At 38.1% G+C, this 27,619-nt stretch overlaps 4 protein-coding genes and 1 long non-coding RNA gene across 8 annotated transcripts; 3 read left to right on the top strand and 2 right to left on the bottom strand.

Annotated features, from left to right (window-relative positions):
* The first annotated feature begins 103 nt into the window (after window positions 1-103).
* LOC133746429 (uncharacterized mitochondrial protein AtMg00810-like) lies at window positions 104-1,315 on the top strand. Its single transcript, XM_062174639.1, has one exon. The coding sequence runs from the start codon at window positions 104-106 to the stop codon at window positions 1,313-1,315; it is 1,212 nt and encodes a 403-aa protein (XP_062030623.1).
* A 1,825-nt stretch (window positions 1,316-3,140) lies between these two features.
* On the bottom strand, window positions 3,141-5,149 carry LOC133727298 (uncharacterized). Its single transcript, XR_009855112.1, has 4 exons — window positions 5,009-5,149; window positions 4,743-4,898; window positions 3,682-3,833; window positions 3,141-3,585 (listed from the first exon to the last, which is right to left on the bottom strand). It is a non-coding gene; the product is annotated as an uncharacterized LOC133727298 (long non-coding RNA).
* A 7,336-nt stretch (window positions 5,150-12,485) lies between these two features.
* LOC133718814 (NEDD8-conjugating enzyme Ubc12) lies at window positions 12,486-15,047 on the top strand. Of its 3 annotated transcripts, none has more exons than XM_062145704.1 (7): window positions 12,520-12,620; window positions 13,021-13,071; window positions 13,218-13,325; window positions 13,904-14,012; window positions 14,281-14,359; window positions 14,459-14,575; window positions 14,663-15,047. In XM_062145704.1, exons 3-7 carry the CDS (start codon window positions 13,220-13,222, stop codon window positions 14,798-14,800), a joined length of 549 nt encoding a protein of 182 aa, XP_062001688.1. In that variant the 5' UTR covers window positions 12,520-12,620; window positions 13,021-13,071; window positions 13,218-13,219; the 3' UTR covers window positions 14,801-15,047. The 3 variants fall into 3 exon arrangements, with proteins under 3 accessions (XP_062001692.1, XP_062001688.1, XP_062001684.1); XM_062145700.1 differs by having other exon boundaries at window positions 12,605-12,670; window positions 13,021-13,073; XM_062145708.1 differs by lacking the exon at window positions 13,021-13,071 and having other exon boundaries at window positions 12,486-12,620.
* On the bottom strand, window positions 14,898-18,084 carry LOC133718800 (uncharacterized). 2 transcript variants are annotated; one of them, XM_062145690.1, is made up of 4 exons: window positions 17,804-18,084; window positions 16,513-16,964; window positions 16,246-16,427; window positions 14,898-16,169 (listed from the first exon to the last, which is right to left on the bottom strand). In XM_062145690.1, the coding sequence occupies exons 2-4, from the start codon at window positions 16,959-16,961 to the stop codon at window positions 15,562-15,564; spliced, it is 1,239 nt and encodes a 412-aa protein (XP_062001674.1). In that variant the 5' UTR covers window positions 16,962-16,964; window positions 17,804-18,084; the 3' UTR covers window positions 14,898-15,561. The 2 variants fall into 2 exon arrangements, with proteins under 2 accessions (XP_062001674.1, XP_062001669.1); XM_062145685.1 differs by having other exon boundaries at window positions 16,513-17,136; window positions 17,804-18,082.
* Window positions 18,085-23,838: 5,754 nt separating this feature from the next.
* On the top strand, window positions 23,839-26,062 carry LOC133718793 (BES1/BZR1 homolog protein 2-like). The gene is made up of 2 exons (XM_062145676.1): window positions 23,839-24,220; window positions 24,720-26,062. The coding sequence occupies exons 1-2, from the start codon at window positions 23,996-23,998 to the stop codon at window positions 25,464-25,466; spliced, it is 972 nt and encodes a 323-aa protein (XP_062001660.1). The 5' UTR covers window positions 23,839-23,995; the 3' UTR covers window positions 25,467-26,062.
* Window positions 26,063-27,619: the final 1,557 nt, after the last annotated feature.

The raw sequence follows: 27,619 nt of genomic DNA, 5'->3' as shown, positions 1-27,619 counted from the left end.
CATACGCCTTATTCTTGCCATTGCTGTCAATTTTGGGTGGTCTATTAAACAGCTAGATGTTCAAAACGCATTTCTACATGGATTTCTCACTGAGGATGTATACATGAAGCAACCTACTGGATTTGTTGATGCTCAGTTCCCTCATTTTGTTTGCAAATTAACCCGATCATTATATGGCCTCAAACAGGCACCACGGGCATGGTTTTCTTGCTTCTCCTCATACCTTGAAGAACTTGGTTTTGTCTCTTCCATGGCTGACTCTTCCCTATTTGTCTACCATTCTGGAACTGTGCTAATTTATTTATTAATCTATGTTGATGATATTCTGATCACGGGCAATAATTCATCCTCTATTGCTACACTTATTACTCAATTGGGCAAACTATTCTCTAAGAAAGATCTGGGCAATCTTCATTATTTTTTGGGTATTGAAGTTCAACGTTCTACTGCTGGTCTCTCCCTCACTCAATCTAAATATGCTCTGGATCTCTTACGCCGCACAGATATGCTTGATGCCAAACCCTATGCCACTCCAGCTGTTAGTGGTAAACGTTTGAGCATTCATGATGGTGATGTCTTATCTGATCCTACTGTTTTTCGAAGTGTTGTCGGCGCCCTTCAATACCTCACAATCACACGTCCGGATATTGCCTTTGCTGTTAATCAAGTTTGTCAATTTTTACATAAGCCTACTACCACACATTGGGTTGCAGTAAAACGTATTCTACGGTACATCAAGAAAACTCACAATCATGGTCTCTTTTATAGGCCTGGTTCTTTAAATATAAATGCTTTCTCTGATGCGGATTATGCTGGAGATCCAGATGACCGAATCTCTACTGGTGGCTCTTGCATCTATTTGGGTCCTAATCTAATATCTTGGTCTTCTAAGAAACAAGGAGGTGTCTCTCGGTCAAGCACAGAAGCTGAATATCGTCAACTTGCTTATACAGCAGCAACCATTTCATGGTTTCGCCATCTCTTCAAAGATCTCAAATTGCCTCTCTCTTGTCCAACTTTATGGTGTGACAATATCAGCGCTCTTTCTCTAGCATCTAATCCAGTATTTCACACTCGGACTCGCCATGTGGAGGTCGATTATCACTATGTCCGTGAAAAGGTGGTTCGTCGTGAGCTTACTGTTCACTATCTCTGCACAACTAATATGATTGCAGATCTATTTACCAAAGGTTTGCCATCTGCTAGATTCTCTTCTCTAGTTCTCAAGCTTCCTGTTTGTGCACGCCCCGTCAGCTTGCAGGGAGGTGATAACTCAATGGAAATTGATAACGGTAAATCATCTATTAAAGATTGAATCATTCTCTTAAAGACTGTATCAATGTCTTTATTTCCTTTTGTCTTAATTAGCTTGATTCTAGCTCTCTGATTTTGTAACTGTTACTAATATTGAATCACACAATCATTGTATATGGAGCCAACTGTAATATAAATAGAAAAGCAATCTCAAGTTTGAGGTATGCAATCCAATTACAAAATCATTATCTTTCAATATATACTTAAAATTACTTTGGGAGAAGAAGAGTAGAAGATGAACACTTTTTAGAAGAAAAATATTAGAAGACTAGAAGACGAAGTCCTCAACGTCTCGACGAGATGGCTGCAAATCGCAGTGGCAGTGTCACACTGAGGGAGTGAGGTTTGAGAGTTCAACTTCGGGTAATCAAGTGAGCTTAACCAAGAGAAAACACATTTACAACAACAAAAAATAGCATATATGTCAGCCCCCGAATTTCGAACAAAAGAAATTCGAATCCGAAACGCGAAAACTCAACAGATCTCCCAAATGCTTAGAATTTTTTTTCATTTAAACTAAGCAACACAATAACTAAGTCCACACATGTCAATACAGACTCAATCACTAGAGTCAAATATTACATCACCAAGTGTTTACAAAACTCAAAAGTATCAAAATCCAAATGTAAACGCTCACTAAGAGAATACTACGAATAACAGTACAATAACAAAATAGGTTTTGAATCTAACATTGCTGCACTACACGCCGCGATCTCAACCATGGTGGTCCTGACCTGCAGGAATAACCCATATACCATGAAATAGTGCAGCGAGTTGCAAACAACAAACCCAGTAAGCTTTTTAAGCTCGTATAAGTAAACTCAAATAAAAAGACTCAACACCATAAGCGTAACAATTTCTCAACTCAAGAATAAGTAAAGCAACCCAAAATCGACTCCACAAATTAGTAAGAACTCAAGTCCCTTATGGACAATAAAAGAAAGAAACCACTTGAAACTCTATTTTAAAAACGTGTATTCATGAGTCACAAGTAACCCACGTGTTACCCCTATGACATATAATGGCAGACAGACTAGAGCTCTAACTGAATCATAACCCGTCACCCAGCCAAAGACATGGTATCCGATATATTTGCCTCTATCACTACTGTGACACCAGATCCATAGACTGAAAACATTTAAAAAGTCCCACATGACTCAAAATGTTACACCAAACTCAAGTACTCTTTCAACACAATATATATCAACAATTACATAATATATTGCATTCCCGAAGGCGCTCTGAAAGGGTGAGATGATCTGTGAAAGAAACTTTTTTAATCTGTTCGCAATCACTTTAGAGCAGATTTTGTACAACACATTGCAGAGTGCAATTGGACGTAAATCAGAGACCTGTGTAGGCTTTTGCACTTTAGGAATCAAGCATACATGAGTATAATTAACAAATCCCACCAATTGACCTGAGTGTAGAAAGTTTTGAACAGCACTCACGACCTCAGGACCACTACACCATAAACTTTCATTCATAGCATTCGAAAAACGCTATGGTAGGATATCATAGCGTTTTACTAAATGCTATGTCTGCCCGAGCTATAATAGGTTCAAGGCTTTTCATAGCATTTCAAAAAACGCTATTAAAAAATCACATCCATAGCGTTTATAAAGCGCTATCATCTATAATTCAATAGCATTTACAAAATGCTATTGTTTATGCTTCAATAGCATATATGAAATGCTATCTTTACTCATTCAATAACGTTTATAAATTGCTGATTCTATAGAATATAGCGTTTCTCAAATGTTCTTATATACTATTTAATAGCATTTCATAATGCTAGTATACATTTTCTTATAGCATTTCGGGAATGTAACAATAAGTTCCTTCATCTTTTAACTGCTCGCAAAAGTAATACAAGAACAAGCATAAATACAAGTAATGTTTGTAATATATTGCAAAATTGCACAAGTAATACATTATCAACTAACAAGGTTATGTACTTGTGTGCTAGTAATACAAACCCTACAAACCTATTACTTCTCCAAAACATCCAGAAACTATATCTATTACTTCTCCAAAGCAGCATCAACACTTGCATTATCTCTGAGCAACCATTTCAAAGCTCAAGCGGTCTACAGGAGCACAAGTAAGTTGATGAAACTTACATATTTTAGTCACAATTTGAAGGAGATAAATTTTCTCATTCATAAGTCTCTTGACTCATTTGCAAACCACAGCTATGCTAGTGTACTTCAAAGAGCTTGTCTATAGCTTCCGACTTAGCATGTCCTATTAAGTATTAGTCTGTTCATCCTGCAAGAGAAAAGTTTATCATGGTAAGCTTACAAATAAGTTATTTTATTGTCTGGCTAACAAAATGCTGCAAAAAGTTTATCATGGTAATCTTACCAACTAGGCAGTGCTGCAGCTCCTTGTTGATAACCTTGATCCACCATCTGAGTAGGTGTGGGTGTGGGTGTTGGAGTGGTTCCAGTGCTGGAACCATTAGTTGGAGTATGCATGGGAGTGGAATTGGGAGTCTCAGATGTCCCTTCCATAACCTGAAATTTTATTTTGAGTGGATAGCTTTGATAAGCAGCAACAAGCACAATTCTTAAAAATCAATATTACTAGCTTCGTCTCAATTGACAATTGATATGCATAAATTCAAAGCAGATCAATATTAAACATGCCATAAATGAATGATCCAATCCATTTCATCCCTAATACTGGAATTTGGACCCTTTATGACTTTATCAAAAAAAGTTTCCAATTTTGTAGCTTAATAACCCTCCAAAACCCCACCTCATTAAAAAGCTGCAACTTTTCACCATTGCATGATATAAACAACCACACAAGTACACAACCTGACAACCATACAAAGCTGTCATTTTAACATAGCCTTAATGCCTTAATGTCATAACCAATGGTTCAATCCATTTCATTCCTTATACTAAAATACAAAACCAGAACAACAAGCTTCCAACTTTCCACCTTAATAACCCTTCATGCCAGAAACAAACGAACCCACCTCATTGAAAAAGCTACTAAAGTAAAGCATTTCATTTATCAAAACAATCACCCAATCATATCAGAAAACCAGAGAACAAGCTTTGAGCCTAAAACAATAAAAAAATTGACGAACAGTTTCTGCATTACTGGGTTAAACTGAAGAACAAGAACATATACAGACACAAAGAGAGATAAATTAAGAGAACTTGCTGCTAAGTCAGAAGAAGTGTTCTTTGACAATTTCACAATTATACAAAAACAAATCTGAAACCATGCACCACAATTATACCAATAAATCCAAAACCATTGATCCTCAGTCCTCAGTTCCTCACATCCGAAACCATTGTTAAATGCCTAAATAAAAACCCACGAAATTGAAATCAACATCAATTCTAAACCCTAAAAATTTCCCCAAATTGAATTGAATAAACATAACAAAATTACATTCAGTTGATTACCCCAAATTGAAGACGAAGAGTAGAAGCCTTCGATCTCTGAGACTCTAAGAGAGGAAGAGAAAAGAACGCAGCACCTTACAGCAGCTATACCCAATGAAAGGAATGCAGCAGCCTATACCCAGACAATAGCAGCAATGGGTGATTCCTCTGAGGGGCCTGTTCAATTTTTTCAACATTCAAACCCATTTCGTACAACTCAATTTTACTCATACATAATTAGATATACTCATATATAAAATGAATCAAAATCATAGGAAATCTAATACAGTGGGGCAAAGGCGGTATCACAAGAGGGCGAGCCTTCAATCGGAGGTGGGCACGGAGACGTAGTGGAGCTTGTCGGCGGTGCATATCGACGGCTTCTCCGGAAGCTTAACGGCCTCTTTGGCTAGCTTCGTCATTGGAGAAAGCTCTGACGCGGAATGACATCGAAGGTGACGATGATGACGATAACGATGACATGGCCAAGTGAAGAAGAAGCACGCAGTGAATATCGTAGTGAATTGAAGAAGCCATGGGGATTAAGAGAGAGAGAGAGAGAGAGAGAAAGAAGCTCGGTGCCTCGGAGGGGATGAAGAGAGAGGGCGACCACCGAAAGAGGAGAGGCTTTTGGGGTCTTGGTCATTGCTCTTCATTTAAAGTGTCGCCCACTTAAAATTAAGCCCGCCTATGTTTTTTGAGTTTTCATTACCCGCTTGCTCCCGCTCCATTTTTTTAACAGCGTTTAAAATTTATCAAACGCTATCAAAGAACACATATATGCAATCTATAGCACTTACTTAAAAAACGCTATCATTAAGTGCTATGAATAAGCAGTTTTGTTGTAGTGGACCAACCGTATCCCAGTACTTTTGAAAAAATAGAGGAGGCATCCCATTTGGCCCCGGAGCCTTGGTAGGGTACATTTGGAATAGAGCCACTTTGATTTCCTGCTCACCATACGGTGCACAAAGCTCAATATTCATCTCATCTGTCACTCTAGGTTCAAGTAAATCAACCACAGAATTCATATGAGCCTGATCAATATTAGCAGAACCAAACATATCTAAAAAATAGTCCAGGACAACCCTTTCCAAACCCTCCTCTGAGGACTGCCATGTACCATTCCTATCAAACAGCCCTTGCAACCTATTCTTCGCTCTCCTGTTTGAGGCCTTTCGGTGGAAAAACTTGGTGTTACGGTCACCTTCATTCAACCATACAATCTTAGAACGTTGCTTCCAGTAAGCATGTTCATCTTCTAGGAGCACATCAAGCCTGGCAGATAAATCAAAGGTCTATCATTTAGCAATGTGTGAATAAAATTTCTCTTAATTGAAGGGTGGTGCTATTCACACACCATATTTCTCTATTCACACACCCCTTCTGTAACGTCCCGTATCTTAAATTACCAATTTACAAGTTAGTTGGACGGTAAACGACCGTTATTTTCACTTTTACTGTCGTTTAAGTACTTTTAGTGGCCCTAAAAGTTGACTTTTTGATCAGGCCAAAATTTGAGAAAATTTCCTTCATGAAAGTTGTAGAGGACGTTAACCCGAGCGCGGGCATATGTGGTACGTAAAAATTGGAGTTCGTATGCGAAAGTTTTGACTGATTTAAGAAATTTACTGTTCATGGTAAAAAAAATATATAAATTTGGAAATTTTACTGTGGTAGGTTTCCAAATCCGGAAACCTACCTTCCTCTCTCCTCTCCCCCGATCTCTCCCTCTTTCCTCTTCGGGCGGTTTGCTTTCCCCTTCGATTTGCCGCCGTCCGGCCATCAACCGGTGGAAAACCGGCCACCACAGGGTCGCCTCCTTCCCCTCAACACGCTGGTGCCCTTGGTTTTCAACAATTTGGCCGGAAAACCCCGAATCGAAGCAAGGAAGTCCACGGGGGCAGTTTGAGCTTTCCGGCGATTCCACCGTTTCCGGCCGTCCCCGACCACCAAATCACCATCGAAGGTTCGGTTTTTGCCCAGGATTGTTTTGCCCCTAGCCTTGAGTCACGATTTGCAGTGTGGAGGTCGAATCGACGATTTCAAATTCTAGGGTTCTTGAGTTTTTCTGGAAAAACTTCACCAGCCGGTTTCGACTGTTTCAAGGTAAAATTGGATGATGTTGTAGTTAGGAAGTTGGTTGGGTTTGTTGAGTAGAAGCTACTGTCCAAATTTGGTGGCCATTGGAGGTGGTGGCCACCGGCGCGTGAGCCCCACGCGCCGCCACTGTGGGTAGCGCGTGGAGGCGTGTTGGGCTGTGTTTTAATTCCAATTTTTAGCCCATTAAATCCTATAAATATTGTAGAGCTTGTATATGAAATTTGGTGAATTTTGGAGAAGCTTGGAATTAATTATGAATTTTTGAAGTTTAGGGTTTCGATTATCGAATTACGAGAATCCGGCCGTCGGATATCTCTCGGTTCTGCCTTGGAACCTTTAAATTAACGAATTGGTATTAGTAGTATAATTTGGGTTGCATCCGAGAAGAAGTGGAGATGTAATTATGAGGAATTGATTTTAGGAATCATATTAAATTGTTAAATAATTATTCACGGAATATAATCGTGTACAGGATGTCGTACCGGGCTCTAGCTCGATAAAGGAACTCGTATACGTGACCGTCGGAATAGTACTGTGAGTGGACTTTTGTTTTAAATAATGATGCATGCGTTTATATTCTTGAATTAATGCTTTACCTAATTAATATATTACTTTCGAGCATACGAATGGATTTCGGAAATTTATTTCGGTTTATCTCGTGGTTTTGCTTTCAATAATGATTTTCTAAGATTGATTATGAATTATCTCGGTTATGACTTTCGGATATTAATTTTGTTATGCTCGGATTTGAAATTATGATTTATGTTGTTTTTCAATAAAGTATTTTCCAGGGTATTTTCCAAAATGGAATATTAGTTCATTATTGAACTTCCTTGCTTATTCATTATTGACCCGAGAATATTTTGGCGTGTGGGACACGCCGTTGATTTATTGATCTTTCCTATTTATTTATCGACTTTCGATTTTGGCATTGGGAATGTCTTGATGATGATTTTAGAATTTGTTTTGTGTCGGTTTACGGGGATTACGATTTATTATTATTTCTCGCCTTTTGCTATTGATTTGGAGATACTTTGGCGTGTGGGACACGTCGTTGGAAATTCTTTTACGAGAGATGGGGGAAGCCTTATGTATTTTGGATTTACTGGATTTTCGGTTATGTTTCCCTGTGCCATACTGAGGGGTGATTTTATCATGCTAGCATTGATTTTCCGCCTTTGTGGCGCGGTGATGGGATCACCGTAGCCCTTCCGCCTTTGTGGCGCAGGTTACTGTCTCTGTGACAGTAATTCTGTAGCCCAGTATCCTATCGCTACACTTAGTGGCGTAAGGGTATATTACGGGAGTTATGGGAGTTCTTTAGCCTGGGAGGCTATCACCCAACCAAGCCTGAGTGGCTTATTTGTATGGCTATCATCTTCCCCTACTTATACTATTTTTGACTAGCGGGGACTAGTCTGAGTTTTCTTAACCAGCGGGGCTGGACTTATATTTTCGAGTATTGAAATTTCAATCTTTTACTCTGTTGTTGTGACTAGCGGGGCTAGTCGGTTTTCTGGAGTTCAACGTTTTTCGGGTTATTTTCTTAAGTGTTTTATAAATGTTGCATGCATCCGGATTTTTTTATATATCGAAAAATGTGGGAAAGTATGAAGTTTTATTTTGGTTTATTCATATTAAATTATTTATTTTTGTCCACTCACGCTAACGTGTTTTTCAATTACTTTCCCCTGGGCCCTTCGGTTTCAAATGCACAGTTTGCAGGCGAAATTAGTTGAGGTCGGGCGTACATTGGAGTTGAGGCATAGTCAACAGCCTAGCTTCCGCGGTTGCCTTTGAGTTAGGTTGTCCTTATTTACCTTTCTATTAGAATTGCTCTGATTACCTATGGGATTTATGTTTTTCAAGTTGAGGTTTGTATTTTGTGAATTGGAGATTGGTGTTGAGTTGGGGAGCAGGGTGGCTCCAGAAGTATAAGGATGATTTGATTTAGAAGTGTAAATGCTTTCTACAGGTTTTGGGTAGCCCATTTTAGGGGAAGTTCCGCCAAATTTTTGGTCGAATTTCTTCTAAGGTGGGCCCCGCAGGGCCACTTTGGATTTCAGGGTGAAATCCGGGGTGGGTCCTGTCACCTTCTAATTTTCTATTACTTTAATTCAATCTTTTTTATAAATTACCCTAAATACCCTCCCTTGTAAATCTGTTTCTTTTTTCTTTTTTCTTTTTTCTATTTGGCAATTCAATCATGAATCAAACATCATTATACAATAATTCAATTTTTTTTAACCTATAAATGAAGGAAAAATAATACATTTATTAAGTAGAAGGACCTGTATTATTAGACAAAGAATATGCTTCCCAGGTAATCACCTTCACCCAACTGAATCCAAATTGTAAAGTTTGTTCTCATACTTTGCAAAGTACTAAACTCAATGCTTGTTTGTTTATGACTCTTAATCCAGGTGCATCATGCAATCTTCGTGTCGGGAAAAAATTATGTTCTACTAGCATAATATAGTAGAACAAATCATGTTTATAATCATAAGACCATCATTATTAGGCTATTGTAAAGTTCTATAGTTGCTCAATGGATTTGAATACACCAAATAATTTCAATCAGAATCTTCCCAGGAATAATGGATTCAAAGGGGCTCGAATGATCACTGAACTCATATTTTTTTTTTTCCATGACTCCATTGCAAATCAAATGTAAAATTTTCTCAAAAGATGGGTCTAAAGTTTCTTGTTCTATCATGATTAAACTTCAAAGCATCATAATAGAGAGATAGAAATCATAGAATGACTATGCTAGAGAAGTTTTTGATGAAAAAGAAAAGAGGGAATCGAAAAGAGTTTTAAAGTCCTCTGTGTTTGCGGGAAAATAAGGGTTTAGGATTTGAGAATTTTTTTTTTTTTGAGTAAAAAGGTCATCCCATTATGTAATTTAGCAAGCAGTACAAAAACGATTCACCCCTATGGGGTCGACAAAAAGAACCGTTTCGTAGAAACTACTACAAAGCCACCCCTAATAAAAGAGCAAACAAACTAGTAATCTCCTAGCACTCCCACCTTTTAGGATTAAGCCCAAAACAAAGAAAAGTAGAGACCCGAAGAAAATAAATTGATAACGAGGTCTCTCTTTTCGTTGCGATCTCTCCAATCAATACAAGAAAAGCATAATCATATTCCTCTTAAACAAAAGAGGAATAATGATCAAATGAAAAATAAAAAATAAAAGGCCCAGAGACCACTTGTAAGCCCAATAAGCCCAGATTGGAGAAATCCTAGCAGTCTCCACCAACGTTTCCCAGCCGCCGGCAAAGATTTTGTTGTCCACACCGCAACCATCATCCGACCCAGCACCTTCATCGTTGGCAAGATCCAACGCACACTCAGAGATGGCACTGCACCGGCCATCGCCATAACCACCGCTGGAACTGAAGACCACGTCAACCAGAGACCAGCTCGAGGCAAACTACCGCCTCCGCCATCGAAGACCAGATACTGCGCCAACATGAGCCAAAGACAGCCAATTAGACCTGCCCCGAGATCTGCATCACTACCATCATTGGAATACAACGAGGAATTTGAGAAGAAGACGAAGCCGTCAACCCACCAAAATTCACTATTCAGACGCACACAGCCCAGCCACCAAGCACCACCACCTCCAATAGAAGCAATCTGGCTGCCGCGTCACTCGCTACCATCACCATCGATCGACGGATCAAGAGCAGATCCTTCCTCACTATCAAGAGGTCCACCAAACCAGATTTGAACAATCAGAGTTCTAATCCCAATCCCACCAACATCAGCAACATCGCCTCCTCTAACCGAAGATAGAGGTGGACGAAGAGATTTGTCGCCGCCGCCATAAGAATAGAGAAGCAAGCGATAAGTTTTGTCGCCGCCGCTCACCGAGGAGACGAAACGACAATATTTCTCTCTATCGAGAGAGAGAGTCAAAGCCATAAAAATAATCTTAAAATTGATGAATTTTTTTCTATTCTTTAGGATTTGAGAATGATTGACTTGCCAAATAGAAAAAAGAAAAAGAAACACAATTATAAGGAAGGATAGTTAGGTAATTTTTAAAAGAAAATTGAATTAAAGTAATAGAAAAATAGAGAGGGTGTGTGAATAGAAAAAAAAAAGGTGTGTGAATAGCACCACCCTAATTGAATACTTAAAATATAAATTTTTAATTAAACATCATGATTAACTATAATTATGTTTTTTAACACATGACAGTTTTATATTGAGTAGTGGTATCACCAACAAAGTATTGGTGGTGAGCAAATTTGAATCATGCATCTTAAAAGCGCAGCCTGTCCGAGGCCGATTAACTCAGTAAGAGTGAGTCACACTAGACACTGGACATTGTCATTCTCCACAGGCCGAACTAGGGTTTGAAATATGCATTGAAAACATAATTCAACCCAAACCTGATATAATACCAATCAAGTTAAAGCTCGTAAGGGCCTTGACTAAAGCCCATTAATTTTAAGTCAGGTTGGGACGACTTGTCCCAATGACAACCTCTAGTCTAGTTCACAAGAGTTTAGATGTTGTGTGTGATTTCACGTTTGAATCAGGTTTCTTTTGTTTTCGATCAAGAACTTAAACAAGAATGAACATGAAGAAAAAGGGGACTTTTTTAACTTTAATTTATGTGCTATTATACCGGATCAGTCACTTAAAATCTTGGTTTATTTTGTTGGTATCATGGAAAATAGCGTGTCCGACCTGCTTTTTCAACATGTATCACCATGTCGTGTCATAGACTTTGTATTAGTGTTGGATTTCTTTTAGATCTCTCAAACTAGGCTAGACGAGCCACATAAGAAGGGAATTTGTAATCTGTGTTCGAGAGCTATCGATATTGGTTACTTTTTTGAAAATTCGTATAATTCATTAGTTTGCGATTTCAAAAATGTCACCCCTATTCTTGCACAATATCTAGGGATTACAGGATGAGAAAATTGGAATTTACTACAGCTGTCAATTCCGACATGATCTGATAACACGACTAAAAACCCACACGAAATAAAGCGGGTTGAACCCGCACGATTAAAAAGTAGGTCAGCCGTGGGTTAACCCGCCATGACCCATTTGGGTCGGCCACAGGTCAACCCGCCAACACGAAGTGAACCCCTATAATTCAATTATGATGTACTTCTTATTGAAATTTTCGACGTTGGAAGTATTTGATCATAAGATTAAACAATTTGAAATATTTTGCTTTATAATTATTGAATTTAATTATTTATGAATTATATATAATTATTTATATTCTTCGTCTTGTGGAGTTTTAGCGAATTTAATCAATTTATGCATTTTTTTAGTTAAATGGGTCACATTGTTAACTTTTAAATGAGTCATTTTGTCTAACACTACACGACCTATTTATTAAATGGGTTAAACGGGTTGGACACGGGTAACCCGTTTAATAAATAGGTTGAGTTTGAGTTTAAATTTTTGACACAATTATTAAATGGGTTGAGTTTGGGTTTGTCTCTTGCGACACAACAAATATCTTCACCCGACACGACCTATTGACAGCCTTAGAATTTACCAAAAAAAAAAAAAAAAATCCTTTGCTCTTTTTTCTTTTTAAGGTCCATCCATGTTCTTCGTCCTTTGCCAATGGACCTGATCCATGTTCAACCCAAAAAGAATTAGCGTCGAAGTAAAGCAATACGTATATAATTGTACTCGATCCCAATAAAAAATCAGAAAACGACAAGTCGTCCGCTTCATCACTTTCCCACTTCATCCACAACTCTCTCTCTCTCTCTCAGCTTCTTCTCAACCGGGCCACCATCTATATATATTCATGTAAGTTTTCCTCATTATATTTCTCACAAATCGCATTCTGGGTGGTTAAAGTATGCAACTTTCTTGTCCTCTAATCCCTAATTTATGTTTATCGTGATTTTTTGTAATCTTAGGGTTTTGGGTTTTAGTATTGTTTCTCCTTTTGATCAAAGTTTTGATCTTTTTTCCTTTTAACAATTTATATCATCTTCTTAATACCACTGTTGTTCATAATGAACTGACCCCAATTTCAATAGAGTAATTTTGATTATGAGTAATTTTTGCGCTTGTTTTAACAATTTGGAATCAATATTTTTGTTTAGGGGAATTTTTTCTATCACAGACTTTGATTGAGACTTTCAATGTTAAGACCATGATTTTGAGACTAGAGTTGTAATTGTTTTGCCATTTAATCTGACAGACCCATAAAGAAGGGCAAAGGAGAATAAGACCAGTCAGCAGTGAATAGCAGAGGTTTTCTTATATACTTGTTTAGTCTTGAGATTCTGTGCCATTGTAATTGTTTGTTTCAGTTGAAGGCTACTTATGTTGTTGTTGTTGTGGTTGTGTAGCACAAATGTTAATCCCTATAGCTAATTAGTTTTCTGTTTTCTGTAGCTATGATTAGGCTTTTTAAGGTAAAAGAAAAGCAGAAGGAACTTGCTGAAGCCAATGGAGGATCACCTCTTAAGAGGCAAAGCGCTGGAGAATTGCGCCTTCATAAAGGTTTTTGTTCTCTCTAAGCTTTTGATTTGTTCTATTTGTGATTACTGCTGTGACTGTTTCATCTTTTTTTAAGTTTTTGCATGCCAGTGATTTTTGATTGTCCTGAAAGACTGAAAAAGGATCAGTTGATTAGACGATTTCAATCATATGGAATGTTCGTATTGTTTGAATTTTGGTGATGAGGAGTTTGAGTGTTCTAAACCACAGTATTTATAAGTTGGTTTTGAATGGTGAATGTAGAACATCCTTATCGTTCCTTGGTTTAGTAGTAAGACTTAGCAAAAGGGTTTTCAGGTTTTGTAGCAAGTCAAATAACCTTTTTTAACAAATGGAATGCTGAGTGTGTTATCTTTCTTTAAACTGTATTGATAGATCAAGTTGAGGTAATTTTGGACTTGGCTACAATTGGAATGGGGCAATTGAAATTTCAAAGATTCTTGATTGCATGTTCAAATGTTGTTGCTATTATGAACCATTATCCACATTCTTTACTGTCTTTTTCAACCTATTTGTGTTATTGTTCTCCTGAATTTTATCATCAGTTTAACAGAAAGTACTTTGTTTGGCATCTGATGCAGATATATCTGAGTTGAATCTACCGAAGTCTTGTGCAATATCATTTCCCAATGGCAAGGATGATCTTATGAACTTTGAGGTTTCAATTAAACCAGATGAAGGATACTATACGTAAGAATTGCTCTACTTTTTGTCTGCAAAAGTTTGTCGAAACAGAATCTTCTATCAAAACTGCAAGTACTAATTTTAGACACCACATACATGAATATACTATACCCAGGCTGAAGTGTATATACGTACATATGTGCATGGATTTTCCATTGCCAGACATATTGGATCTTGTAACACGAACACAATTAACAGTGTTGTGGGTTGTCTATTTCTGTTTTCATTTAGTAAAATGATTATATTTCTAATAGTCTTACATTTGTTGTGACAGAGGTGGTAAGTTTTTGTTTTCTTTTGAAGTTTCACCTATCTATCCACATGAGGCACCAAAAGTCAAGTGTAAGACCAAGGTAGACCTGCACATCATAATTTATTCTATTGCTCTCTTCTCTTCTAGTTGATTCGCTTGTGTGATACATTGTCTCATACATGGTACAACCGATTCTCAGGTCTACCATCCTAATATTGACTTGGAAGGAAATGTCTGCCTCAACATCCTACGAGAAGATTGGAAACCTGTCCTTAATATAAACACCATCATTTATGGATTATATCATCTTTTCACGGTATTAGAATCGTCTCGACAGTTCTCTGTGATTTGTTGCCATCCGGTATCAGAATGTTGCTTATTTTCTCGTCAACTTTGTTTGCAGGAACCAAATCATGAAGATCCCCTAAACCATGATGCAGCTGCAGTGTTGAGAGACAACCCGAAGATGTTTGAGTCTAATGTAAGAAGGGCTATGACTGGTGGATATGTGGGGCAGACCTTATTCCCAAGATGCATATAGCTTTTATTTGGTTGCACCAAAGTGCTAATTGACTTATTATCAAACTTAAAATGGATGTGGGATTGTAATATTTGTCGTTCAGACTGCATTTTCTTTCTTCATCTTGTTCAAGTATGGATGGAATTGTGGTGTTTAAAACAGTTCAACTTTTGTGATGCTGGTGATGCTATTATCCTACTTCAATGTAATAGGGACAGAATGCCTGTACTTAATGCATTGTCTCTGAATACTAGTTATGTTGCAGTGACTCGAGCTTATGCTTGATAGGGATTCAGCCGAGGCCATTCATAGTTGAATTTTTTTGCCACGGAAAAAAATAGTAAGGTTTTGGAAACAAGTGCATAATATCATATTACCAACTGCGAAAGTACTTATTCTTCTCTTTAGCATTGACATCAAGCTGAGCATTCCTATAGGTTTCAAAGTGACAACATATCACTCTAGAATCAAATCACATTGACCACAATGTTCATAGCCTCATAGACGTGTATTGCTCAATGCTCAGCTTGGCATTACCACCAATGAATCACAGAATCAGAATGGAATTAGCTTCCTGTCACAAATCTCTTAGCCTCAAAGTTTTAGAGTATGACTCTTCACAAAATATATTCTCAAACTTGTCACTGTCTATTCCGGGTGAATGCGTGTAACCTTCAAATACTAAATCCAAAGAAATTGCCATAGGCATGAGAAATGAGAAGTCGAACGTATTCTATTTTCACACAGATTTGCTGCTCCTTCAACCTAAGAATTACCTCATTTCACTTCGTTAGGCTCATCTCTTCCTCTTTTGCACTGGCAATTCTAGCACTCTCGCGGTCCTTTCTGAAAATCACATACAAAGGCGTATAAAACAAGCAACACAAACCAAATGGAACTGCCATCATCGAAATAAGCCCTTGAGATAATGCAAAGGCCTCCCTAGTAGACCCTTTAATCGGATCCACAGATTTTGCATCATAGCCAAACATCTTCTCTGAAAGAATTCCAACCAAAGGAGCAGCAAAAGAAGAGAAGGATCCTTCGAAAGCCCGATCAAATGCATAAATCATAGTTCGGTGTTTGGTAGGAACAACCTCAGCAAACATAGGACCATTTGCAGCAGTAGCATTCCAGCTGATAGTTAAACCCATCAAGGTGAGAGTGACGGCAAATGTGTAATAGCTGTCTACTGATTGCGGGATAACTTTGAGTAAAAACCAAGAAAATGGAATTCCCATGAAGGCGCTGAACTGCGCACACATGATGCGGCCAGTGTGGGGGTAGATTCGTGACATTCGATCTGCCATTATTCCACCAAGAAGAGACCCCGTAGCACATCCAACAGCAAAGAGACTGAGCAGGGCTGCTGTACTGTTGTGATCAAAACCTGCGAAAATGGACTAGAAGGTGAAAACTTTGTGCATAATGAAAATAGAACTGGAATTTGCAGTAGCAGTAGTTACCTATAAGTTCGAACCACATAGTGAAGAACACCATGGCAGTCCATGGTAGCGACCCAACAACGCCCTGCAAGACAATTATTTGAAATGTTGGCACTTTAACAACCGACTTCATGGCTGTCCAAGACTCGATCCAAACTGATGCTGCAGTTGAAGTAGTACTGCCCTTTATTATCAAATCATCCCTACAACATAAAACCCCCAAATCACTCTTCTCCACCCACAATAACAAAATCCACAATTTGTTCAGGAATTCAAATTTACAAGTACCTCTCAAAACTCTGGTCAGCACCATGAGTGATAGGAACTATTTTTCTAGGGTCAACCACAAACATGAACACAAGGAACCCAATTAGTGAACTCAGTGCTGCCATTAGAATGAAGGCAATACGCCATCCAGGTATGCTCCAGTACATGTTACCAGCCATAAGCGTGGCCACAACACCGCCTCCAATGCCACCCAAAGAACCAACAAGACTTACCATCCCAAACCCAGCCCCTCTCACGCCATCATTATAGCTATCAGCAATGAAAGACTGAAGGGCTGGTATGACAATTGCCAGCCCGAACCCATTCACTGCTCTCCAGAGTGCAGCTTGAGCAAAATGGTGGCTTGCACCCACTGCAGCAGTTGATATTGCCCAGCAGAAAGTGCCCATTGCAAGCACGGTGGGGCGGTCGTATAAGAGGACTAGTACACCTGCAAGGGGAGATGCCATTCCCTGCACAAAGTTCCTGATGAATGTGAGATATCCGAGGTCAGATGGCCCGGCATTGAAAGCTTCACTGACTTCTTTGTACACAGATGGGAGGAGATTCTCATCGGCTCGCTCCATTATAGCAGCCAAGTTGATGAGAATGAGAGACAGAGAAACCCCCAAAACCTTTCTTGTTCTGTGAAAACAACACATGTTGACAGGATAATTAAAGGGATTCTCTTCAATCCAAAATTTCAAGGTGAATCAGAATCAACACAATCATATCCCTATGATGTTGACAATCTCACATTCTTAAACAAAACTGAAAAATTAGTAAAACCATGTAAAGGAACTTCCAATTTTATTGCATTGAAATACTTTAGTTCCATTCCTTAATCACTAACCAAAACTCAGACACATACATCCCATAAGCATAAATTCAATAGCAACAAACACTAAAGAGCATCCCTTAAATGGTAACCCCTTCATTGTAAGGATGCGTATTAAGGCGAAAATTCTACAGTGCTCCGAAGTATTAAAACTCCTAAGCCTTGAGGAGCCATTAGATTAATCATTGTTTGAAGGAGTTTCAATACTTCGGATCACTGTAGAACACCTTGTATTAAGGTGAGGAGTGGCTTGCCAGATCTGAAAGCAATGCTAGAAATCCTAGAACACTCAAAAAGCATTGACTTTACCGATTCCAAACTAATCGGAAACTAAAAACTGATACTTCAGGCATCAACAACCCACAAAAAGCAACCAAATCCTTATATACCAAATTTCACTGACAAAACACATAGACATACAAACTGAAAGAACAACAACATGGGAAGAAACGACGGTTAGCGTCAACAACTAACCTCATGGCTTCCAAACGTCTAAAAAAACCGGGTGTTGATCGAAAAGAGGAAGATGGGTATCTGGAGGCCCGTTTAAGGCCCATAAAAGAAGAACCCGGCTGCCCTCCAAAGAACTCGGAAAGGACAAGCCCTCTGCATCTATGGCGGATCTGAAAACACACAACCCTGAACTTGATTCATATGACGCCATTGTAGTCTCCTACTTGCTTACGTTTTTTAAAATATTTACGAGATTCGATTTTTTTATTGATTTTCATTGTTTTGGGTCGTTCCAAAACGCGCGCGCCTCGGATTTGTCTTGTGCTTAATTTTCTTTCCGTGTACGGTCGGATCAAGGGTGATGGGTTTGATTTTATCCGTTGATTCTGTTTTGTTTTGAATTTTATTTGGGGCTTTTATTTTCTTTTTTTTGTATGCATTTAGTAGTGTTCTTTGACTTTAACTGATCTCTAGTCAACGCATCACTGATGGTGTGTTATGATTGTAACTCGTTTGGATAGAATCTTATCGGATATCTTATTTCTGTATTTACTGCAAAGACTTGAAAGTAATTCAATGATGTATTATAAATTTAAGAGTTATGGTCAACTTTAGAACATAACTAGTGAGAACTATTTTTCGAGTAAATCCTATTAATTAAATTGAAGAAGAGTATCCAAATTGTCAAGAGATAAATCTGTTAAACAACCCCTTAAAAAGAATATTTAAGTCTTCAACAGAGAAAGTCACGAGTAAATTATTCACTAGAAAATTATTGTCTTTATCATGCGTACATATGACTAGTTAATCTGAGATGAGAGTGTATGCACGTAATTTACGAATGTAACTTTGAGCTAATCAGACATACATTAAAAAAAAAAACAAAAATCTTAGCAAATTCAACATACGAACAAACTTACTTTCTTCAAGCCAATGATTGTCATTACTCCATTTCTTCTTGTAATTTGCTCACCAAATGAGTAGTTTTCAAATTTGTACGGTTTATTTTTTTTCTTTAATCAATATAGTTATTTGTTATATTATACAGAATCGAACTTCTACTCTAACGTAATGAATATATAAAATCGTACCCTCACCACGTAAACTAATCCTAATTTGTTCTGTTTCCTCGATAACTGCGAAATTCATTCAATACTCGACGTTTGTGTCTTACCGCTACACGGCGCAAAAACATGTTCGAGTCACTCATGGGAGTGGCACTCGCTTATATCACTAGTCATGCCTTCTGAACTACGATCAGTTTATTTCTTCGTTCAGTTAACTCGGGTCTGGGCCTTCTATGTTTGGGTTCTGACCTTGAGGGCCTGTTTTTCTGCGTTTGCCTTACTGGGCTTTGTATAGGCCCCTAATTGGTTTCATGCATGATGGGCATATCCCATCCTTTAGCTTTTTTTTTTTTTTTGGTCGAGATCCCATCCTTTAGCTTAGTATATAAAAATGTTAGGTGCATCATGCCCTAAGCTAAAGGATGGGATATGCCCTACTTGGGATAAGCATGTATTCTATATAGTGCAGGCAAGGCAACGTGAGGCTTTTGTCCAAAAGCCATGTCGGGTTAGCAAAGAGACAAAGACTACTTCCCAAACTTCTTGGTGCAAATAGCTGGTAGACATATTTCCACCCAAAAAAAAAAGGTAGACAACTAGTTAAATAGATTATATTTTATTTTAATTTTAGTAGACACATGAATTATAACTGCTTAAGTATAACAAGTAATTCGTGAGTTAAATTTACGACTTTTTACTTACACAAAAGTATTTGTGTTATTAGACCAAAGGAATCATACACTACATATTAATATTGAATTTAATTTGAGCAATTGAAAATGAGATTGTGTATAATTTTCTCATCGATCTAATTTCCAAAAGAATAAAAGTATATTCTATCTCAAAACAATATACATTTCAATTTCATTTGTGTTAGTAAATGCATGATAGTGATCGACATAGGAATTTCTCTTTTCTATACCCATGACTAATTAGGATGTGTAATTAATAATTGATTAGGGCGTGGGTTGTGTTGGGCCATGGCTTAATGGAGCCCCACGTGGTCTCTTGGACCGACGAAGACCAATAAGAAGAGCAGCCCCTTTCCTCCCGCACGTGTGCCAAGTCGTTGTTGCCTTAGCCAAGCCAGCTACTCGCCTACTCCTCACCGCTACCATCCCTCTCAAGCTTAGCTGGATCCGCACGTGCTTCTTCCAATGGATTTAGCCATGATATTTCTATTTTGGTCCTCTATTTATGGATTATACTTGGCTGCCCTGTCATATGGTTAGCCAGGGCTGACCAGCTTCATGCTAGTGCCCATTTGTTGACGCATGTCCGTTCTATAAAATTTGTTGTTTTTATGTTAGTTGGTTACTTGAATTACAATTGAAGGATACCTAACCAAAGTCATCTATTTTCTGTTTATTGGAAAATCTGACCAAACTCATGTTGTCCTCTTCTTATCTTCCAATTTTTTGCGTTCCTTGAGTGTAATCCATGAGAGATTAACTTAAAAAATTGGTTTGGATTCACTTTACTTTTTGTTTAAATCGAGAAATTTTGGGTTTTGTGGATCTTGAAAATTTGAAGTATTGATTTCTTCTGGATTGTATTGATTGCCTTATAAAGTGGTGTTATATGGTGCTATGTGTGTCGTGAGAATTTTGATTATAATGCGTTTGGATCAAAATGGGTTTGCTTTCTAATTAATACTCATTGATTAGGTTGCTGAGGAAGAAAACATAAAATTGCAAGTGATAATTCTGAATGTCTTTCGAATGGATGGGGATGATTTTTGGGCTAGCTGAGCTGAATAGTTTTAGCATGAACTTTGAGTTCATTTGGACCAAAGTCTCTCTCACTTGGATTTCACTCTGAGGAATGTAGAAGGTGGGGAAGTTATTATTCATTTTGAAGGGAAAATATTATATTAAATTGAAAGGACACATGGAAAACAATGATTAGTCCACATATGAAACTGGTCGGCCCTGGCAAACCATGGCTGGGTAACCAAGTATCTTCTTTTCATTATTACAATATCAGGGTGTTAAAGCTTACTTGTTTTCGTTTCGACTATATTAAAACCTAGTTGTTACTCCTCTTTTCTTATCCACATATTCATATTTTTGTACGTGTTTGTACTATTAATTGTGAGACAGTTTATCTTTAAGCAAATTTATTAATTTTTGGATGGTTTGTTGGATTTTAAGTAAACTAACCTTATTTTATTGTAAAAAAATGAGAGCTTATACTCAAATTATAAGTTTTCATAGTGTCTTAGGACTAGAGAATCTCCAAGTTAGCATTTTAGATATATTTTGAACATTTCGTCCGCACTTAAATCTATAAAAATGATGTTTTGCTCTGTTTTGTAATGATTTTATAAGGTGTAGCCTCTTAGATGATAAAGATCACGACCTCATAGCTTCCATCTTGAATTATGTTATCATCTTGTCACGTTATCAAATGAAATTAAAAAAATAACAGTGTAATGTATTGAATTGGGTGAAGAACGATAGTACTCAAAAAACGACTTCAAATTGAATTGATTGACAATAGCTATTGTCTAGCTAGTCTTTTATTTTTATTTTTTTATAATATTTTATTACATGTGGAGGAGATTAAATTTTTTTTTTTTTTTACTTTATCAAGGGGAACCAAAAGACTTCCTAGACCTAAGATAAACCTCTTCGGCTCATGTGAAATGCTCCAACTGTGCATTGCAGCACAATGCCTGACCACTTTGACAGCTTCGGGGTTCGAACCTAGGTTGGGGAGTACACCTAACCAGACAAGAACCATTAGGCCACTTGCAGTAGTTAGGAGATTAAACTTCTGACCTGCTTTACTCGTAATCTTATTTCCCATCCCTGTTCACTCAATCAGGCTAACCCTCAAGTCTTTGGCTATGTCCTTTTGTAATTTGTAAATAATTATATTTGAGCTAAAGTGCTAAACTAATTAATTTTTAATTTTTTTAATACATATTTTTAAATTTTTAGCTCATGGCTTAGCCGAGCCTAGAAAGATTAAGCAGCACAAAAGCAAAAGAAATTAAAACCAGAAGAATATGGGTGGGAAGTGGGAGCCACAGTCACGTGGTGAGCCAATGGGGGACACGTCAAAGGGGGGTTGCTTTTTTTTCTTTTGTTTTTTTTTGAAATAAGGGGGTTGCTTTTTTAATTTTATAGATTTCTGTGACGCACGTGTGGACTGACACCGGTGCAAAAGTACCATATTCCGCAGTCTCTCCCATACTATGATACGATTTGGAGGGTAATTTAGAGCGGGAGCGCTGGGTCCCACAGTTACTTGTCCGTAACCGTATCTGTTCCATTCAAACGGAACGTCACGTCCGAGGAACCCGGCCCGGATTAACGGAAATGATCCTCTGCGAGCTGTACCACAGTTGAGATTGATTAATGGAACATTAGTAGTAATCATGTCATTTAGCCTTCGGCTATGATTCTATGAAGGTTTATTTCTTTTTTAGGTTATGGGGTAATGTCCGGTATGCCAGCCAAGTTTTCATCAAATATGTTAGAAATTGTTTTAAAATGTACCTAACTCGTCGGCTCTTGGTCGGATAAGAGGTGAGATCGGTGAGATGATTTTCTTGTAGTGTCTGTAATCTCTGAAATTTAAACATTTTGAGTCTAATAAACGTACAAATATTATTACATATTTAAACTATTCCAAGAAAGATAGTAGTCTGAGAGAAGTTATATTCTCATTTATTTACTTATGTTCCATCTTTATTTTGATAAACTTGATGATATTTCAAGATTAAAAACATTCAACTAGGTGACATTTTATATTGTGTTAGTCTAAAAATAAAATAGAAGGTGTTAAATGAATGAGTATTCACAAATGATTGAATGCGAATGTTTATCGTAGAGTTAGTTTCTCTAATCCCTAATCCCTTTAACAGATTTAGCTATAAACTTTTCACAAATGCTGTAGCTAGAAAATATGCCTGAAGAAATATAATCTGAAAATAAAACTGGGGTACTTGGTACTTAATACTGTAGAAGAATAGAGCTACTTATGCTACACTAGTGAGATGAATAGAGCCTTATCTACTTGTAGATTTCTTTAGGTTGCCAATCTCATTCAAACCTTGCATCAATAATGGACTCAGCCATATCATTGCCTCTTTTAGAACTGGGATCACAGTGTTTGCTCTAGTGGATATGTGTTATTCATAGATCCACATCTTTTTGCAGTTTCCTTGATTATTTGAGTGGTCTTTGGGTTAGTGTGGCTATGATCCACTAAATGACAAGTGTGGTGAATTTGAGTTGTTATTCAACAACTAAAAATTTGAAATTATAACGCTTGAGTTTATATTTTGTCTCAAACTCGTAAGTTTTAATAGCAAGTCACTCGTGCGGATCTCATGACATTTTTTTTGCTTGAATTGATTTTTTTTTTTTTTTTCATTTTAAGCTCATCCAAGATTGTAGTTTCCACAAAAAACATTTTTGAATGATTCTATACATTTGGTTTTTATTTATTCATCTAAAATGTACATTCATTTCACTCTCATTCATCATGTGTAACATCTTGACCTCTCATTCAACAAGTTGGGTAACATCGTTATTAATCTTGAAATAAGTACAGTCTAATCAACTCATTACCTCTATCAAAATTTCAAGCAAAAAGAGTTTATCTGCTACTCCATTGTTTTTCAACGTTTAGAATTTAAAGTTTAGCTATCGAGTTTTGAACCATTTTTGTAATCATTCTTCAAAATGAAAAGTTGACGGTGTTGATAAACAAGTCAGTGTCCCAAATATTATTATTTCTAGCTTTCTCTACCTGATTGTGACTTTAGAACCCTAATCACCTTATTATAGAGGATTAACATATAATACCTACTCACCCTTTTCTCATAAAATTTCTGATCCTACAAATCTCGTGGGGAAGAAATTTGCAATAATTTCCATGCTCTGTGTGAACAGAGAAGGGATAGAGCAAAGAAAAAAAAAGGAAAAAAAACAAAAAACAAAAAAACAAAGGGGAAAGAAAAAGAAAAGAATCCAGTTCTCCTCCTCACACAGTTGTCTTGAATAAAGAAAGACACTTTCCTCGTGAGAGAGGGGCACACAATACAATAGTGCTCTCTCTCTCTCTCTCTCTCTCTCTCCCCTCAACTGACTCTAGAGAGAGAAAGGTCAGAAGGGTCGGAGGTGGTGCTAGAATGACCGGCGGTGGGTCATCGGGGAGGTTACCGACGTGGAAGGAGAGGGAGAACAACAAGAGGAGGGAGCGGAGGAGGAGAGCCATTGCTGCTAAGATATACTCTGGCCTCAGAGCCCAGGGCAGCTACAAGCTTCCCAAGCACTGCGACAACAACGAGGTCTTGAAAGCTCTATGTGCTGAAGCTGGTTGGGTCGTTGAAGAAGATGGCACTACTTACCGCAAGGTAGTCATCATTTTGCTTTCGTTCTTATTGGTTTTGATTTTCGCAGATCTGTATGGGAATCTTTGTGAACTTGAACTTGGTTTTGGTTTTTAGGTTTCTTGTGAATCCATTTGTTCATTCTAATTAGTAGCTAGTTACCCTTTTGGAAGATAATCTTGTAGGAACAGATTGAGCAACTTGATTTCTGTTCTGTAATAGAATATCTTTTTCTCTGTTCTGGTTCTGCTCAGGATCTGAACTCTGTCACAAGGGCTCTATCTGTAGATTATGTTGGATATGTGCAATTTTGATGTTTTGATAAGTTATTGATGAAGAGGCTGTGATTTGTTCATGCATTTTTTGTTTTCTCATTGGTGATGAGATCTGTGTGAATCTCTATTGACTCAAAGTATATCAATGTGTTGAAATCCATTTGATAGACAACTTTTGATGAGTTAGATTTCAATTGGGTGCTCTCTTTATTCACATAATCTTATTGTTTGATTATCTTTGCATACAGGGATGCAAGCCACCAATTGAAATTGCAGGCACTCCCACAAATATGAGTGCGTGTTCATCTATGCAACCAAGCCCACAATCCTCATCTTTCCCAAGTCCTGTGCCGTCCTACCATGCCAGTCCATCATCCTCCTCCTTTCCCAGCCCAACTCGTTTCGATGGAAACCCCTCCTCTTACCATCAAAACCCGTCCTCTTACCTTCTTCCATTCCTGCATAACTTGGCTTCCATTCCCACCAATCTTCCTCCTCTTAGAATTTCCAACAGTGCTCCTGTCACTCCTCCTCTTTCTTCTCCAACCTCTAGAGGATCAAAGCGGAAACCTGACTGGGAATCCCTTACTAATGGCTGCATAAACTCCTTGCGCCACCCCCTTTTTGCAGCCTCTGCCCCTTCAAGTCCTACTCGGCGCCACCATCTTGCACCTGCCACAATTCCAGAATGTGACGAGTCTGATGCTTCCACAGTGGACTCCGGTCGGTGGGTGAGTTTCCAAACAGGGGTACCTTCAGTAGCTCCACCTTCGCCCACATTTAATCTTATGAAACCGGTGGCTGAGCAGAATGTTCTTCAGCAGACTGTTGTTGGGCATGGGGGGATTGGTTGGGGGAACCCTGTGGAGAGGGCACGAGGCTCCGAGTTTGAGTTTGAGAGTGGCAGGCTGAAAGCTTGGGAGGGTGAGAGAATACATGAGGTTGGAGTGGAAGATCTGGAGCTTACACTTGGGAATGGGAAGATGCATAGTTAAGCATCCTCCACCAGAAGATTTAGCTTGAGAATGTGTCTTTATAAATGAGAGGGAAGACGTTATGTGGATTTCACTGGGCATTTCGAATACTTTGGCAGCTGATTAAGCATTGCTTGGTGTCTACTTTCACTTCTGTTACAATTTGGATCACTTCAAAATCATTTTCAGTGCATCATGTATTTCCTTAATTGTACAGTTTAATCCCTCCTGGAGCCATTATAGGAATCTAATCTCATTGAATCTCTTGGTTATAAGAGCGCAATTCCAGGCACAATCACAGAAAGCCTGCATTGCTCAAATCTTTCATGTGCTGGAGAAGAACATAGCAAGTTAAAATTGAGGATGTTATTTTCTGTCTTTAGAATGGAAGGCCCCTAATTAAGTCGTCGTCGCCGGTGGGATAGTGTCACGAGTTTAAACAAAGAATGCGGTTTCTCTGTGGAGCACATGATCCCTTGTAGACTACTATATTGGAGAAACACATGCTCATATTTCTTGAAGGTAGCTGTTATTATTAGATCCTTCTTGTCAGAAACAGTCTTATTCTGTTACGATTTAGTACTGTATTAGCAAAATCCATGACATCAATTGTTTCATTTCGTGTTCTAATTGTGATCGATTTGAAGTCATAAATGGGGATGACAGTAGTAGAGGGGTGACCATGAATTGCAATAAGTTTGAATGTGATTTTTCTTCAGTAGGGACAATAATTTCATCCTGGCTAGAAAGAGTTTTGTTTTCTTATCCATTCATATGTACAGATTGATACACATCATACTGAGAGATTAGCTTCCTGTAGATTGTTGCCTTGTAGTGACGGAGAGAGTTGTGGGGGTCAGAAAAGCATCTCAGAAAGAAAGCTCATCCTCTCCTAGAAGTGGAGAGGGTCCCTTAGGCCATGTGATATGTAGCATTCTGTGAACGCATGTGAGTTATGTCACGCTTGATGTCGCAGTTTACCAACCAATTTTGCTTCCACCAATTATTGGTGGCTATGCTTTTGAGTTTTGACCCCTCCAACCAGTCTCTGTAGTTCAATCATCAATATCAGTTTCTGTACCCAGCGAGTAAATATATGTGTGAACATATTCAACAACAGAAAAGAAAGAGAAAATTTTACAAACATTATCCAAACAGTATCTGGATTAAGGCCGACTCCTAACATCAGTACCTAACTATGCAAAACTATCACTTTGGTACTCCAAGTTTGAAGCCCGACTCAAGAACGGTACAAGCGTTCATGACGGCGTTACGAGTCCAGCCACGTGGCATATTTTTAGGGGTAATTCGGTCCAACTTTTTTTTTTACTTAATTAAAAAAATTTATGAGATCAATTTTTTTGTTTCTTTCTCCCTTCTGTTCTTCTTTCTTCAAGGACAGAGACTCTCTCTCTCTCTCTCCTCTGTTCTTCTTTGTTCTTTACTTCACTATTCTTCTCGTTGCTCAGAGGCATACTCCATAAATGAATACACACAAAGCTAAGCAAGCATCAAACTTGGAATTCAATATTGATTCATAAACTCAAAGAAACAAAAATGTTGGATTAAATAAACAAATCACCAGCTTAATTTCACATCATCACCACCAATTCCCCAACCTCTCTCTCTCTGACAATTGAAGATCTTAAGAAGGTAACAAGCTCATGAAAAGATCAGGATGACAGAGAGCTAGCTGAGTTATATATGAGAGCTTCATACATGTTTGCTGCTCAATTAACATCTCTAACAAGAGCCCATTTGATTGACATGATTGACGAGAGGAAACAAGCATGGGTCGGCCATGCCAATTTCTTCTTTACACTCAAATCGGTCATGACTCATATAATTGAATAAGAAGACCACACCACACACTTCCAATTCTTCATCAACACCCAGAAAAGCATGAAGCAATCCAAAATGCAAATCCCCAAATTCGAGGGGTGAAGAACAAACCCAGTTAAAAAGGATAAAATCAACCAAAAGTAATCAAACAAATTGAAGGATCTCGATGGAAACGACGCCATCGTTGGCCTTGGCCTTGGGTCGTGAGAGTAAAGTACAGTAGGAAAAGTGTTAGGCTAATACCCAATCCCTCTTCTTAATCACAGGCCCAGGCCCAATCGTATGAGTATCTCGTACCTGGTACCTTTCAAACGTTGTAGATCTCCAGGCAT

The sequence above is a fragment of the Rosa rugosa genome, chromosome 1 (genome assembly GCF_958449725.1).
Source record: "Rosa rugosa chromosome 1, drRosRugo1.1, whole genome shotgun sequence".
In the NCBI taxonomy this organism is placed as follows: domain Eukaryota; kingdom Viridiplantae; phylum Streptophyta; class Magnoliopsida; order Rosales; family Rosaceae; genus Rosa; species Rosa rugosa.
Note: the sequence above shows the minus strand (reverse complement) of the source record. Positions and strands in the feature narration are given on the sequence as shown.

Bases quoted from the DNA above. Each gene is read 5' to 3' on its own strand.
- LOC133746429 (XM_062174639.1), top strand. From the start codon at position 104: ATGAAGCAACCTACTGGATTTGTTGATGCTCAGTTCCCTCATTTTGTT.
- LOC133718814 (XM_062145708.1), top strand. From the start codon at position 13,220: ATGATTAGGCTTTTTAAGGTAAAAGAAAAGCAGAAGGAACTTGCTGAA. The intron at 14,013-14,280 runs GTAAGAATTGCT...TTGTTGTGACAG, and splicing joins CCAGATGAAGGATACTATAC to AGGTGGTAAGTTTTTGTTTT. The intron at 14,576-14,662 runs GTATTAGAATCG...CTTTGTTTGCAG, and splicing joins GATTATATCATCTTTTCACG to GAACCAAATCATGAAGATCC.
- LOC133718800 (XM_062145685.1), bottom strand. From the start codon at position 17,886: ATGGGCCTTAAACGGGCCTCCAGATACCCATCTTCCTCTTTTCGATCA. The intron at 17,137-17,803 runs GTTAGTTGTTGA...TTGTTTTCACAG, and splicing joins AGACGTTTGGAAGCCATGAG to AACAAGAAAGGTTTTGGGGG. The intron at 16,170-16,245 runs GTAACTACTGCT...CCATTTTCGCAG, and splicing joins TATGTGGTTCGAACTTATAG to GTTTTGATCACAACAGTACA.
- LOC133718793 (XM_062145676.1), top strand. From the start codon at position 23,996: ATGACCGGCGGTGGGTCATCGGGGAGGTTACCGACGTGGAAGGAGAGG. The intron at 24,221-24,719 runs GTAGTCATCATT...CTTTGCATACAG, and splicing joins ATGGCACTACTTACCGCAAG to GGATGCAAGCCACCAATTGA.